Below are 15,719 nucleotides of genomic sequence, written 5' to 3'. Positions count from 1 at the left end.
GTTTCAGTTTTAATAATTTGACTCATTTGCCCTTTGTTTTTCAAATGTCACATTTAAATGAGAAGATTTGCCCAAACGAATATAAATAATAATTTTGGGATCTAATTAATCTGTCCACGTTGAAATAACAATATATCATGGAAAAGAGCAAAAAAAAACTAAACTAAACAGGTGATTCCAAACTTCTGAACAATCTGTACTCTTATTGTTTGCCATTTTAGTCAAGTTTGATCTTGATTATTGACAGTACAGCAACAGTTTGCAAGAATATCCTTTGAAAAACATGCTAATTTACTTTGCGTAAGCCATCATGCAATCATCTATGTAATATGGCTAGAAAGCATATTTTGGATTAACAGTCATCCTTTTTTTTAAGCTACGAGCGAGGCTTCTTCCCACTAGGGTAGGTGTGATACAGGAGGCTGAGGAAGATGAAGAAGAAGATGGGGTTTTTGTTGTATCTGTGGTCCTGTAAAAGACAAAACAGAAAATGTTTTATTAATTATATACAGTAACTTTTGCTAAATGTAACCTTTTATAAATGATACCAGGAAAAAGAAAAGAGGAAAAAGTCCTGATGTGAAACAAAGTGAAACCTATTTAATACAGGCAAATATCATGTCTGAAGAAATGGATGCACATTTAGAATAAAGGTCCAGTGTGCAAGACTTTAGGACTTTACTCACCATATGCTAATCCACGCTTCGCTTCCCTCTGTAAATCACTGGAGGAAAAACAAAAGGTGAAACCGCTTTACTAGACTTTTACTATCAAGTTATGAAAACTATTGAGTGATTTTTGCTCCTTAGATAACATAGCGGCAAACATTTATGCAGAACATTAGCTCACTCACCTGCACCGACGTTACCGCCTGAACAAGTGACTAAAAACACAGAAAAGAAACACAGCCAAAGTCAATAGATGTGCTGTCATCCATAGTCATCATCACTCTCAGCTGGGTTGTATGTTTTATGTTCTAATTGTCATGCATGTTCTTTTACTTTGCTCTGATACAAAATAAAACTGCAAAGGTATGTAAAACAAGTTGAATATTTCATCACCCGATGAGACGGCCGTACCTTTGTACTGCCTCTGAGGGCAGAAAAGCACTTTAGGGCCCTCTAGTGTGAGCGGAGCCACCACTACACTATAAAGAGCCTCACACTGGACGCCCGCTACGTCACAGCTGTTCTCCCCGGGAGACGCCGTGCAGGTGTAGTTGTTGCTACTGGAAACCATTTCTGTGACGTAGCTGTGTTTGCCGCCGGCGTTGTGCCAGTACACCCGCAGGGAGTTACCAGCCAGCCTGTAGATCCTGACACCCGACGGGCAGCAGGCACCTGAGAGAGATGGGAAAAAAACCAAGATGACTGATTCATAGCAACAAGGGTGTGTGTGTGTGTGTGTGTGTGTGTTCTTTTTCATTTTTCTCATTGGTGGAAAACATCGTCGCTCACTGGACGAGAATCTCTTATAGGTGCAGTTGGACATTTGTCCGCTGTGGCTGTAGGCCTCCATGGTGACGGTGTAGTTGGTCCCACAGGTGATGCATCCCATGAGGCAGTGGGAATCCTTGGTGTGGCAGCGGGCGTGGCCGTAAGGCGAGGTCAGAGAAGTGATGACAGAGTGGGCGCCTTTTGCATAAGACCACGACAGATTGGTCATTGCTTGAGTCACCTGATCCACTGTCAGATTCGCCGGGCAGCAGGGCCCTGTAAAAGATGAAAACACCAAGAATATATCTGTTAAATACTTTTATTCGGTAAGATATTGAACGCTTTTAGACTACTCGCCTGTTTCTAGAGAGTCAGAGTAGCTGGGTAAACTCTGGCCGGCAGCGCTGACTGCCATAACGCTGACATCGTAGGTGGAGCCACAAGGCAGGTCAGCGATGTCACAGCGGTATCCACTGGTGGTGCAGGTGTGTACGTCATGTCCCACAGCGCTCACAGTGTAATTAGCATCCCTGTTGTGTGCCGTCCAGCTGACACCGACGGCGGAGGAATTTTCCGTATGCAGCATTAGATCTACCGGCATGCACGGAGCTGATGGGCATAATGGAGGGAAGGAATTAGTTGAGATAATCTAATCCAATTCATTATATCAGACTCCTTATGGAGATCATGAGATTTAATTATATCATTGGCTTTCTCCCCATGGATCTTTACTTTACCTGTGTCTTTGGTCTGAAACGTGCATTCACGGTTGCATCCGCTAATGTCATTGCAGGGCGCCACCACCACAGTGTAGGGAGTGTCACAGCTGAGGTCAGAGAGTGCACAGACCGGAGCCGTGTCCTTACACTGGACGGAGTGAATACAGGCCAACAGGTCCTGAGCTTCGATCTCGTAGACCACCGCCCCCCGTGAGGGTGTCCAGGTGATCTCCAGAGTATCAGTGCTCACCGCGGAGATGGTTAAATCCTCTGGGCAGCAAGGCACTGGAGGTCACAGGCGATATTATATCATTATATTAAAATGACCATAAACAGGAAGACAACAAGCACATGCTGAAAACAAATCTTAAAAGACGTCACCTCAGTCATCCCATACCTGAAGTGTAGTTAAGGACGTTTCCTTGAGGACTGCTGCCAGCCTGGTTGAACGCAAACACAGACATGAGGTACGTGAAGCCGCACTCGCAGTGGAAGGTGCAGTTGTTGCCGGTGGTGTTGCAGGTCTCCTCGCTGCCCTCACCGCTCTTGATGACGGCCCGGTAGAAATCAGCGAGAGGCACCGAGTCCCACGTCAGGGTACAGTTTGCTCCTGGGGGCGCCTGGAAAGCCAAAGACCCAGGTGGACAGGGGTCTGAAGAAACAGGACAGCAGGGGGGGTTTAGTTCCACACAACCATTAATGTTTTCATGGGATAATTGATGAAAGGAGAAAATAGAAGTGCTCTGTTCAGAATCACACTGGGAAACACAAAGAACAAGCCACACCCATTTCCCAGAGAGGTGATTTGCATTTTTTGTTCTAGACACACACAGACGTTCATGACCAGAGGACTGTAACAGAGCGGTCAACAGCCATCAGGAGCATACAGTATATATATATATTGTTAATAAGAGTATTCCAGAATTAAATTCCCACTACTCACAGGTGACAAACACAAGCGGGCTGGACGGATAGCTGGGACCAGCCTCGTTTATTGCGGTGACATAGATGGTGTGTATCTCCCCACAGCTGATTCCCCACAGCACGCAAGAGTTTGATGTGGAGTTACACGTCAGGTTCTGATTTGTCATCACATGATACTGGATAGATCCATCGACATCCAGATTGAGCTCCCAGGACACAGACAGCCCCGCCATATTGCCACTCGCAACAGAGGCACTGACAGAAGATGGTGTAGGGGGTCCTGAAACACAGCAGAAAACAGCACGAGCACACATGCTGTCGTGTTAACGTCGACTCTCTCCTGTGTTTTGGACTCTGTTGTGGGGCTAGTTTGTTGACTTAGCCGTTAGCCCCCCCCCCCCCCCAAGTCATTTTTTATAGAGGTCAAACCAAAGTCAAACAAAGCCAAAGCCCATTGAATACAATTAGATGTGTGATATATATGTTTTACACCCGCGTTTCCTTTGAAGCATTAATGCTATTTTCACTGCAGCTAAGAGTATAAGCATGATCAAAGAGGCGGTCCAGTGACTTCTTACTCGTTGTCTGATTGGTGTACGGACTGCGCTCTCCTCCTCGACCCTCGACATCCCAGGCGAAGGCAACCATCGTGTAGAGTGAGCCGGCATCCAGGCCAGAGATGGTCAAATTGGTGTTGGAGGTATTGTAACCCAGGTTGGTGCTTGAACCCAGTTTGTATATCGACACGCTGTACCCCACAGCCTGAGCAACGGGGACCAAGGCTACAGTGATGCTATCATTGCTGGGGGAGGACGTGTCGTAAAACTGAGGAGGAGGCAAGACTGTGGAGAAAATGCACGAGGGGCAGTATTAGAGTCATCACAGTCATTACAGTCATCATTTAACTACCTGTTGTTGTTTGTTTGTTACTGTCGTACTGCTTATACTTGGAAATGTTTGGTTAACTTTGACTGTGGATTATTTAGTTCTTATTTAATGCTGCAGACAAACACCGTAGATTTAAAGCTTTGCATTCAGGTGCATAAAGTTTAGAGTGAATCATTTTCTTAATGTCCCTTTGTTGTTGTTGTTTAGAAGATGTTAAGTTATATGAATAAATTATTAAGCCTGCAAGAAAAAAAACACAATCAGTGGTGAATAATTCAAATGTTAAACCAAATAGGGTGAAACTGCTCAAAACTGTTGATTTCTTTTGTGAATTCAGGAAGATCACATTTTTCCTCCCGGGGTGGGAGTGAAGGTGAGAGGTGGCACCTATACTCTCATGACCAGGTCATGGCGTCTAGCTGTCAGGTACAGTTACCACCTATACAGGAGGGGCCCTGAAGGGTCCTGGGCCCTTTACTGGTAGACAAACCTGGATTTAGATGCTGAAATTGGACTTGACTGAACATGATCTGAATACAGTGTCTCTGCTGAGAGAATGAGTCAGATCAAGTGGCTTCTGCAGGCCATGAGGAGTCGTGAGAAGGGTTCTCAATGTTTGTTAGAGAATATATGACAGCCCTCAAGTACTGAATTGACAAACGATAGCAGCCTACTTGTCTTTGCAGTCACTGGAGGAGAAGGTTGGCTGTGGCCTCCGGTGTTTGCAGCCATGATGCTGAGCGTGTAGTCGGTATAGGGCTCGAGGTTTGTAATCGCAGCAGGGGAGGATTGCACAGAGTCCTGTCTGTAGAAGCCATTGGCATTCCGGATGCGTATGATGTAATGAGTCGCCCCGGCTCTGCCGGCAAACTCCACAATCAAGGTCTTGCTATCTATCGACTTCACCGTGTGGATGGGATCCATCATCTGAGGAGCTAAAAGGAAGTGCAATGAGTTCAGTCTTTGTCTGTCTGCTTGGGTTCATTTGGATAGAACATTCACCTTTTGAACAAATTTAACTTAAAAACCTTCACTCATCACTGCTAATTGAACATAGCATTTAGATTTTCTTTGTTTATAATGATATTGTAATATTGGATAGAATACGGTATGTACATAGCATGGTTCAATATTTTCAGATACAGTCAAATACATCCAACTCTATGTTGGACGTTGTAAAAGACAAGGACATTAAATGATGTACTGTGTCTTTAAGTGTTAAAACCACACAGGTACGAACTGAAATGTATCTCACCTGTGATTGCGTCCAAGCTGACAGAGTTCAGTACTGCATCGGTGTCATCCAGAGCTTCAAGTGTGAACTGATACCTGACATTTGGGGACAAAGAGCTAATTGATCCCATCACAGTGTTTTCACCAAAGTAAGCAAAAGCAATTGGATAGCTTGGCGAGTCAAATTGGGCGACTGTGATCTTGTACAAGGTGGCTCCCTGGACCCTGACCCATCTGAGAATTATGCTCCTGGATGTTGCTGAAAATACAGACGCTTGGAATGCTGATGAGACAAGTGAAATAGTTGGAGATCATTGCCAGACTCTCAGATGAATGCATTATATCATGACATTAATTGTATCCCTTCACTCTTACAACAGAAACATATACAGGGACTTTATGTAAAAAAAAGAAAAAGAAAAAGGCATACGGTACCTGAGACGGCTGAAGCCTGTAATTGTACATGTGAAAAATATAAGTATAAATATTATTATTCCCAATAGGTTTATGCCATTACATCACACACACAATCAGTAGAAATCAATTTGATCACTGTACCTGTGAACATATGTTCAACAAGAAAATAACTCCCAGCCACTTCAAAAAGCCCATTCTTCACTCCGGTCTCCTAAAACGCACCTCTCAAAGTTTGCAGCCTCTATAAGACTTTTTTACACCCTTCACTCTTAACTTTTGTATCTTCTCATCAAAATAGCAAGTGTTTTTACTTGTAGAAATACCTAAATATGAGCCTGCCCACTTGAGGTAAGCGACCAATCACAGTGGAGCAGAAGCAGAAATATGCACATTGAGAAGGTGCAGCTCATGCAGCACAAAATGGAAATACCTGTGTAAACTGCAGGTATGATCTGATTTCAAGGATGTAGTCAAGATACCATAGTAGTCAAGATTTCCCCACCCAGAAGCATCATATCACTTAGCTTTACTTGGAGGCATCAAAAAAGGAACATGGCTTCGATCTGCCAAGAGAAGAAAAATAAATATTATGAATAAAGTCAGAGCAAACCAAAGTTTAAAAAAAACTTTACTTGCTTACTTTGTTTAAAATATTCCATGTTTGACTTTATATATCTATATTAGGATGATGTCAACTCATTATTTTATTTCAAGTCGAAATTCTGACTTTAATCTTATAGATATGGCTTCACTTAAGGAATATATATGCATCCTTAAACCTTTAGGACCTTATAATTTTGGGAACCCCTCATGTTTCAGATTTACTGTCAAGCGTTTCTAAAAACTACAAACTGTCGCATGCTTGTTGACGCAGATGACGTCACATTGGGTGGGCGCGAGACAGGAAGAGGCGAGAGAGAGAAAAATATGGCTACAGGCTCAGATCACGGACTTAAAAGAATAGTTTGGAAAAGTAAGTTGACCTAAATTGGACAGTGTTTGTGGTGCAGGTGAAATAACGCGACAGCTTCTCAATTTATTGGGAAGTAAAGTAGATTTTAATCTACTCCTGTTCTTATTAACCTTCGTGACTTTACATCGTGGAATAACAGTGAATGTTATTCTGCTTTTAAGCGCAGCGGAAGTTCACAAATGAGGATTGGCAGCGTTCGATTTTGGTAACATCAGACCGGTGTCACATTTGGGTCACAGCGGGAGTTAGTTACGTTCATTTGCTTGCAGCCCCACCTTGTACATGCTGGCTAACCTTAGCACGATATTAGAAAGCTAACATTTGGTACAACTCGTCGACAATGTCGTGTCGTTTATTCAAATGATCGAACTCGGGAATCAATATAGATCTCAAATAGGGACTTCAAGAGCAGTAACTAATTCAGGAATATTTTTGACAAGCCATCTTCTGTGTCTCTAACAGGAATAAGAGATACTATTATTGAAGACTGCAGAAAATCAGAAGTATGGAAGGTAGGACACTTCTTCATCTACTCAGTGATGAGTTGGGACAGTACCATTTTATGAATTGACAACCTCCACATAACTCATGCAACTGTTACGTGATTGGTTCTTTGATGCACTGTGACTCATTGAACTGACATTACGAACCACAACTGATTGATCTTCATAGATACTGATTCTGGACAACTTCACCACCAAGCTCCTCTCATCATGCTGCAAAATGTCAGATCTGATGTCGGAGAAAATAACAAGTAGGCTCTGTTATGTTCACCCAGTACTGACATAAATAGAATATGGATAATATATTATAAAATAGATCAATTAAGTGTGTGTATGTGTCGGTCACTAGCAACTCTGTCGGGTAAATGTTTTGCTTCCAAAGTTGTGGAGGACCTGTTCAAAAGCAGAGAGCCTGTTCCAGAAATGAAAGCCATCTACTTCATGTCACCAAATGCTAAGGTTTGTCGTTATAACTCTGCACTTACCGTTCTCTTATTGCATTTGTAATTGCATTCATAATGTACATTAAATGACATTGGAACCTCAGTAGTATTATAATAAAATGTATGCGACTTTACAGTGTGTGGATGCCTTTATTGCGGACTTCAGGCCCAAACCCAAATACAAGTCAGCGAATGTTTATTTCACCGACTGTAAGTAACTTATAAATCTCAACTTGATTCCATTACAAACGCAAAAGGGATGACTTTTACCCAACACGATCATATTGTTGTGTTGATGTGTTTCGGTCCAACAGACTGTCCTGATGACCTTTTCAACAACATGAAGCTGCACTGTGCGAAGCACATCCGAGTCTGCAAAGAAATAAACCTAAGTTTCATGCCGCAAGAGGCGCAAGTGAGTGGCTGCTTTGAGTTTCTCAAGAAACGAGTTTAGCTTCCTCATTTTCAGCCGGGCTGCTACTTTAAAAAAAAAGATTTTTGCTCCACTGAGTGCCGGGACTGAATCTGCCCTGGGTGTTTTTACAAATGTTGTATTACCGTAGAAGATTAGACCCTTAACAGTCGCAATCTGCTTTGTTATGAAGTTGTCCTACTAAATTAAAATTCTTTATATTCGTCTCTGGACTATTTCCCAGGTGTTCACGTGCGATAATCCAGGGGCTTTCCGAAGCATCTACGGTCCACACGCTCAGAACAAAAAGAAGACACTGGAGACTCTGGCAGATCAGATTGTCACGCTTTGTGCTACGTTGGACGAGTATCCGGGAGTCAGATATAAGAAGTACGTGAGGACAGATATAGTTTCTCTGCTGGAGACATGCCCCCCCCCCAGCAGTGCAACGGCTTTCATGAGAAAAGCTTCAATATGTTATCTATCCGTGACAGAAAAAAACAGTCACGGTTTTAATTTCAGCATCCAGTAAACACATCCATGTCTGCAAAAGCACCAGTGAGTCAACGGTTCTTTCATTTATATCATATTTACCTGACTGAATAATTTATGTCACATCTAGAGACGGCAACATGGAGAACGCCAAAACGCTTGCAGAGTTGGTGGACAATAAACTGTCCCGGCACTACGAGCTGGACGAGAGCAGCAACAAAAAGGTGACACATTGTGCTCTGCGTAGAGGATGTTAACAAGAAACAAGATGTCAGAGGCTGGAACGAACAGCATAATGTGTCCCTGCCATCTCGACACAAGGCGACGTGTGTTGTGTGTCGACTACAACAGTCCTGTCCTTCGGTTTAAGCATATGAAAAGGCTCTTCATCACGAGCTTGAAGGTCGCCGGCGTCTCCCGGTCAGAGCTGTGTAGTATTACTGAAACTAGGACTAAAGCGATGCCACTGTACATAGTAACCACTCTACCAAAGATGAAGTGTTTTACCTGCCCCCCCCCCAGGGAAAGACCCAGGCCCAGCTGCTGATAGTAGAGCGAGGTTTCGACGCCGTCAGCCCCATCTTGCACGAGCTGACCTACCAAGCCATGGCGTACGACCTCGTCGATATCCAGAACGACGCCTACAAGTAACACGAGCTTGTCCTTCTGTAAAGGGTGCTTTGATTTTTGGGAATTCTTTTATGACAGCCCAAATGAGCAAGACGCTAAGTGCAACACGTTGGCTGAAGTGAGCTTTTATTTGGTGATTGGCACTCACACTTTTCAACAGTTGAATCTGCAGCGTGATGTAAGCCGTTTCTGTTTTCTTCCACGCTGGTGGAATCTGCTTCTGTGTCTCACTCTCTTCACACACGTGTCACTACTACGCATGGTAATGCACGGAACTGCACATGATCGCCGTGCTCAGGGCAAACTTAATTCCGTAGTTATTTTTTGTCAGGTACAAATCTAAAGATGGCTCGGAGAAGCAGGCGCTGCTGAATGAGGAGGACAGGCTCTGGGTGGGGCTGAGGCACCAGCACATCGCTGAGGTGTCGGCGTAAGTTTGCAGCGTCTGAAGAATGCAGTGCGTACCATTTATTTCTCTCATCCCAACCTTAAGGCCATTTATTTTTCTCTTCCATCAGACAAATCCCTAAGATGGTTAAGGAAATATCTGTCAGCAAGAAGCAGCCAGATGGGAAGGTGCGTTGTTGTGGTTTTTCTTTATGAGCCTCTTGAACAAATATTTATGGTTTTTTTTTCTCTTCTCAGATTACAATCAGCAATTTAGCCCAAATGATGAAGAAGATGCCTGCATTCCGTAAACAGCTGATGGAGGTGAGCAGGGCTGGGATAATGTCAGTAGTTCTGGAGCCGTGTCCACGTCAAAATGTTGTCCAATCAGCCTAAAACTCTGATATGTTTCCATTCACGTCGTCCTTAATGTCTCTCTGAATTCTAGAAAACGATTCATCTGCAGCTGGCCGAGGACTGCATGAAACATTTCTCCAACAATGTGGAGAAACTCTGCAAAGCTGAGCAGGTCTGTCATCAGTAGCGGGGACAAATGTTAAGCACTGGTTTAGTCAAAAGAAAACAGGTGGAATCCCCTCATTTCTGGAAGCATCTTCCATTGAAATCAGTTGAGAAGCTGGTTTTCTAAGAGACAGGGGCTTTGCATTAGTACAAGCATGCCTGTATGTAAGGTTTGAAAACGTTCTGCCTCCTTCAGGACCTTGCAGTGGGCTCAGACGTGGACGGGATGAAGGTAAAGGACCCCATGAGGACCCTGCTGCCTGTGCTGCTCCACCCATACAGCACCCATGACAAGATCAGGGCTGTCCTGCTCTACATCTTCAGCCTTGGCGGTACACCCGTCTGTTCTTTCACTGTTCGTTAGCTTTCCATGGAGTAGCTGCTTTTTTTAGCCACACAAATCATTATATTGGTCTATTTATTAGTGATCACAAAAACTCCCAGAGAAGTGCATGAAGAGGAAGTCAGCCAGGATCCAAACTGCTGAGCTTTCTTTCCTAAAGAAAAGTGATTACTAGGAGAATGAGCTGCTTGGTGGAGGTCTGAGCCCTCTGAGTGCTTTTCCAGTTTAAATAATGAAATGATTATAATTCTCCAGTTAACAGCCACTAGATCTTCACAGCGCCGCTTGTTTGCTGTGCCCAAACAGGAACAACAGAAGAGAACTTAAGCAAACTCATTCAGCACGTCAAGATCGAAGACGAACAAGAGTTCATCCTGAACTGGAAAGAACTCGGGGTCCCAATCATCACATCGGTTTGTGGAGGAGTGGAAAAGATTCATTTCTCGACTCGGTCCTATTTAACTGTTTCATTTCATTTTCTCTCCAGCCGAGTTTGTTCTCTCGTAAACCTACCAGACGGGATCGTTCCCAGGAGGAGACGTACAATCTTTCCAGGTGGACCCCTGTTATAAAAGATGTAATGGAGGTCAGTGTGAAGCATTCATTCCTTTATATCGCCTAATATAAAGTTTAAAAATGGCACCCTTAATGAACCGGGGAGAGTAATTCCGGAGGATTTCAAACAATAGTACAAATAATGAATTGCTACTTCTACATTTTTGTACATTATAATTTGCTTTCTATGGAACTGAACTTCGACAAATTCAAAATGTGTTTCTTTAGGATGCCGTGGAGAATAAATTAGACACCAAAGAATGGCCGCACCAGTCTGAGTGCCCTGCTGCCTGGAACGGATCCGGGGCTGTCAGGTAGGCTAACACTAGAACTGGGCCGACATAATAAGTTCAGCCTGCAATGAGCCACATTCTGTGAAAGACAAAACGTCATTTTTAATTGGTTTGTGTGATGTTCAGCGCCCGGCAGAAGCACAAAGCCAGTGCTATGGACGACCGCCGAACCGGCTCGCGCCTCATCATCTTCATTCTCGGAGGAATCTGCTCCTCTGAGATGCGTTCGGCCTACGAGGTCACCCAGGCTGTAAAATCCTGTGAGGTCATCATAGGTGAGGCTGCAAATATTGATCAATTCACCTATTCCTCTCGACATATACATTATTTACATCTTATTGCACTTTGCCTACATCTAAATTTGGCTGCAATACAGCCATAAAATTACAAAGAGCTTTGCGCCTCTTTTTATTATCTTGCTGCGCCCCCTGCTGGAGCCTGTCAGAATTGATTAAATGATTTTTGTGTTTGAACTTTGAACACAATCATCCTTTTTTGATCCCAGGGTCTTCTCACATTTTGACACCAACCAGTCTGCTGGAGGACATCAAGGGTCTTAGCAAAGGCCCTATGGAGACGTTCACAATAGAGGAACGGAGCAACGCCTGAGATCTGGGACTCGTACTTACGCCTCCTCTGCCTCACTGCACATGGCATCACTCAGCACGGTGCACTCAACTTAACAAGGGAATCTAATTCTTTATGTACTCATGCTCTTAGTAAACATGAGGGCAAAATGTCTATTAACTGGGTTTGTCTTTAGAGGAAACAGATTTATTTAGCTAACACTATGAGCTGCTTAAAAGCGTATATGTTGTCATTTGATTTGATGGATCATTATATTATTTCCTGCTCTCAGCATTTCAACTAAAAATGCCTGACATGCCTTCCTGTGTTTGGCTTTGTAAAAGAGCATTGGGAATGTTACATGTTGTGAGATCCCTGAGAACTCTCAGCCATGGAATGGTTTTTGAAAGGAGTGCAGAGTTAATGGTTGTATAAACTGCATGTGGACACAGAGTCCCTGCTTTGTCACGCTGACCGTTCTCCACTATTGTTCATAAGAAGTGTTTTTAGCATAACAGTATGTTTGTCAATCTTGAACAACTGACTAATAAATGGATGAAGTAGTTCAAACTGCATTTGGATTGAATGTTGCCCTCTTCGATCGAGAGACCTGAGAAAGCGATGGGGGTGTAAGTCTTTGATGGGGAGGCTTTGTGTGTTAAATGGAACCAATCATAACCCAGGAGCACAAGTCTGATCCAATCAGAACTCGAGACTGATGGCTCGCAGCTTGCACTGATGAGGACTCACCTGTTAAGATGTCTGGAAGGCCTCCATTGCTGGAAGCGAACATTGAGAGGAACTGCAGATCGGTCAAGAAAGACGAGGGATGAAAGGGATCAAATGAGTTAAAGCCCAGTAAGGAGCAAACATTGCAGGACGGAGAAATTTCAAGCCAAGAAAGACTGAAAAGGTTCCGTTGACAAAGTAAAAAGTACCCGGGGATTAAACAACAACAACAAATAGCCAGAGAGGATGGCAAGTGAGAAGAAGGCGGCAGCGCCGGACTTCAGGGAGAACATCGAGATGGAGGTGTTCTGTTCACTGGAGCTCTGTGTGGCGATGCCAACTCAGGAGAAGCAGGAAAAATCCAGCTTGAACCAGGTGAAAGACTTGATTGATCCTCAGGTGTTGTGTCTGTGTTTAGTAACCGCCTCATTATTTCATAAAACATTCAAGAAGTCTTTTCTGCAGGTGAAACCTGAAAGAATGGTCATATAAATGGAAATATATCTATATTTTACTTTACACTTGAGCACGTGAGGTTGATTGAGAGACTCGCTGTTAGGGGTGCAAGTAGATGTTTGCTTTAATTGAATAGGAGTGTGAGTCATGTGACCAAACTCGCCCTCCTAATTTGGTGGAATCTTCCATTGCACGCTCTTCTGCTGCTGGAAGAAAGGTGTCCAAACCGCAGACTGTCATTCAAGCCTTCCAAATCTCGTCCAAACACAATGCAAGCTTGTTTGTTTTGCTATGTTTTAAGACCAATCTTCCAGTGTGTAAAATGCAAAGGGAGTAAAATAGCCTGTTATTCAGCTGCGTGAAATGAAGTCACCCATCGCTGTCATTTCTAGAAAGAATTTGACTTAAGTGTTTGTTTGATCTTCAGCGCTATCAAATCTCTTGGCTTGTTTTTGATAAGGTTGTCTCTACTCTACTGCAGTCGCAGAGAAGAGAAGGTATATTCTGTGACCGCAGAATGTGTTTTTTTACTTTATGGTTTGATAATGAAAATCGCATCGCTGAGGTCTGGACGCTTGGCACAGTAAATGCCTTCCTCCTTCCTTTTCTTGAACCCAGAGATGCCTGGAGCATCCTCTGGTCCAGGACTGTGAAGAAGAACCAGAGCCAGAAGTTCAAATTGAGCCCAAGTGGCTGGTCATGACCCCAACAGAATCTATATTCAGGGAAGAAGACAAACGGCGCCTTAAATCAGGCGTAATGGAGGACACCGGGATAGAGATGGAGGTCGCTATGAAATCCTTTTGGTTGCGCTGTGATGCAAATATTACCTGAGTTTTCATGTGATGTCTCCACCTGTATGAGATGCTGGTTTTGTTTCTTACCCTCACTCCATTCAGGTGTTTCCACCCTTCAGATGGTCTGCCAGAGAGCAGGTAAGGTCACACGAGGTTTAATGTTTTCTCATTTCACACACGGCAAACATTCCAACGAGCGAGAATGGAAGAACCGAAAGACTTTAATACCCAGAGGTAGCACAGACGAACCTTGAGCAGAAGTTTCAGACCTCACTGAACAAACTAAAGGCGAGAATCGGGTGTTTTCCTGGATGCTTTTATTTTGGATGATGCTACGCTGTGCATTTCAGGGAGCGCCTGACAAAAGTCGCCTCAAATGGAAGCGACCGACTCAGCAGACGAGAGGACTGGTGGTCACAGACGTGGTCTGTCTGCCCAGGGGGAACCTGGAAACCAGGTGACGGATTAGCACTGGGTTCGGGCTGTTACTCCACTCCAGTGGATAATTAAGGAATGATTAAGGTTATGGTCTCAGATTTCTGCTGTCATGACGTTAAAAAACAAAAGTATGAAGCCTGTCGCTGTTTGCTTCTCCTCCTCCAGACCTGCTGCGCCACACGGTAAAGAGCGCGCAGTGCTTGCAGCCTTGGGATTGACTACCCGCATCACTATTGAGCGTGCATGGTCAGCCCATCAGATCCAGAATCGACTGGCGCTGCTGTTTCGGGGGCTGTTTGTGAAGGCGGAGCAACCGTTCTCCTTCACGTTTCTACAGGTGTGGGGGCGGGTGTATGTAGACCTCCTAAACAGCGATTCAATGCATACACGAAGCGATCGAAGCTGAGATCTAGTGTTTCCCTCAAATCCCGCTGATCATCCCGTGGTTTCCAGGGCCTGCAGGGCTCCAGGGTGCTGTTCGTCCCAGACACTCCTGCAGAGGGCTGGACTGGTGAGCAGGTACTCGGGATCTGTAGGAACGGCGCTCTGTACATCCTGAGCCACCACCAGCATCCACAGGTGCACCACAGCTGCTCCGTTTCAATTTTAAGTTTGATTTGTGTGTGAAATTTCTAATCTAATCAATTTAATTGACCTGTTTTATGGTGTACAAGCGTTTCATTAGCTTCCCAAGAGTAGAACACAAACGGAAGAGATCACGAATGCTGGTCCTAGGACAGGTGTGGGCAAACTTTTTGACGTGCGGGCCACATTGGGTTTGAAATTTTGACAGAGGGGCCGGGCCAGGAGCTTTTGGATGAGTGTTTGGCCCAGATATACTAAAGCGCTGCGTGTGGTGTGCAAACCTCATAGCACGGTACACACACAGATAGATGTACAACCCGATTTACTAACAGTGTGTACGAAGGACTGCGTCTTTCAAATGTGCAAAATAGCCTTTATCCAGGTAGTACGTTTGTCTCAATGAATATGCAGGATGCGGCATTTACACATATTTTGGCACAACGGTGTGAGGAGAAATGTAAATAGATTAAAATAGCAATGACACTGTGATCTGTCAAACCTGGTGATTGCATCTGTTTTTTAATAAATTTCACTTGAAGGCGTAAAGTTAAATAAACCAACATTTATTGAAAAAAGATGATCACTTTCAACATTCAAAACATATCAAAACACGAAATACTAAATCTCAATCATTCCTGCTGCACTCATTGTTGTTCCACTGCTGTGCATAAATGTGCACTTCATTAAAAGACGCACGTTCAAACTTTCCAGATGCATTTTCTTTCATAACAGAACATACAAACTCACCAATTTCAGTGGGAACAGTGTTATTGGTCTCCCTTTTTTGCCAGTGCATCAAAGTCTGGAGTTATTTTTGCTGTTCTATTCTCAGGATAGATCTGAGATGTTGGTCCGTTAACTTGGATCTATGACGGGCTTTATTGATCATGACGCTGAACCTCTGCTCACACACGTAGGTCGAGCCAAACAACACCAGCACCTTCTGTGCCGTCCTCCGGAGGTTTGGAAACGTGGCT

At 44.0% G+C, this 15,719-nt stretch overlaps 2 protein-coding genes across 2 annotated transcripts; one reads left to right on the top strand and one right to left on the bottom strand.

Annotated features, from left to right (window-relative positions):
* Positions 1-692: 692 nt before the first annotated feature.
* Positions 693-5,812, bottom strand: LOC137899817 (fibronectin type III domain-containing protein 7-like). Its single transcript, XM_068743856.1, has 12 exons — positions 5,758-5,812; positions 5,223-5,498; positions 4,642-4,902; positions 3,658-3,921; positions 3,099-3,359; positions 2,553-2,807; positions 2,174-2,440; positions 1,794-2,045; positions 1,458-1,712; positions 1,080-1,340; positions 854-883; positions 693-724 (listed from the first exon to the last, which is right to left on the bottom strand). Exons 1-12 carry the CDS (start codon positions 5,810-5,812, stop codon positions 693-695), a joined length of 2,469 nt encoding a protein of 822 aa, XP_068599957.1.
* Positions 5,813-6,527: 715 nt separating this feature from the next.
* Positions 6,528-12,307, top strand: stxbp3 (syntaxin binding protein 3). Its single transcript, XM_068743124.1, has 19 exons — positions 6,528-6,590; positions 7,053-7,102; positions 7,263-7,344; positions 7,476-7,552; positions 7,674-7,746; positions 7,851-7,951; positions 8,193-8,338; positions 8,571-8,664; positions 8,963-9,087; positions 9,402-9,500; positions 9,589-9,646; positions 9,716-9,781; positions 9,906-9,986; positions 10,176-10,311; positions 10,629-10,735; positions 10,810-10,908; positions 11,106-11,191; positions 11,297-11,445; positions 11,676-12,307. Exons 1-19 carry the CDS (start codon positions 6,545-6,547, stop codon positions 11,777-11,779), a joined length of 1,779 nt encoding a protein of 592 aa, XP_068599225.1. The 5' UTR covers positions 6,528-6,544; the 3' UTR covers positions 11,780-12,307.
* The last annotated feature ends 3,412 nt before the right edge of the window (positions 12,308-15,719 follow it).

This window comes from Brachionichthys hirsutus, chromosome 9 (assembly GCF_040956055.1).
Source record: "Brachionichthys hirsutus isolate HB-005 chromosome 9, CSIRO-AGI_Bhir_v1, whole genome shotgun sequence".
Classification (NCBI taxonomy): Eukaryota; Metazoa; Chordata; class Actinopteri; order Lophiiformes; family Brachionichthyidae; genus Brachionichthys; species Brachionichthys hirsutus.
The sequence above is the reverse complement of the archived record's forward strand: the minus strand, read 5'-3'. Positions and strand labels throughout refer to the sequence as shown.

What these genes read in the sequence shown, in the direction of transcription:
- LOC137899817 (XM_068743856.1), bottom strand. Translation starts at nt 5,812, where the DNA reads ATGGGCTTTTTGAAGTGGCTGGGAGTTATTTTCTTGTTGAACATATGT. An exon ending in GTTGAACATATGTTCACAGG is followed by an intron (nt 5,499 to 5,757) that starts TACAGTGATCAA and finishes CTCCAACTATTT; the next exon opens with CACTTGTCTCATCAGCATTC. An exon ending in TCCAGTGACTGCAAAGACAA is followed by an intron (nt 3,922 to 4,641) that starts GTAGGCTGCTAT and finishes TTTTCTCCACAG; the next exon opens with TCTTGCCTCCTCCTCAGTTT.
- stxbp3 (XM_068743124.1), top strand. Translation starts at nt 6,545, where the DNA reads ATGGCTACAGGCTCAGATCACGGACTTAAAAGAATAGTTTGGAAAA. An exon ending in GAAAATCAGAAGTATGGAAG is followed by an intron (nt 7,103 to 7,262) that starts GTAGGACACTTC and finishes TGATCTTCATAG; the next exon opens with ATACTGATTCTGGACAACTT. An exon ending in ACGAGAGCAGCAACAAAAAG is followed by an intron (nt 8,665 to 8,962) that starts GTGACACATTGT and finishes CCCCCCCCCCAG; the next exon opens with GGAAAGACCCAGGCCCAGCT.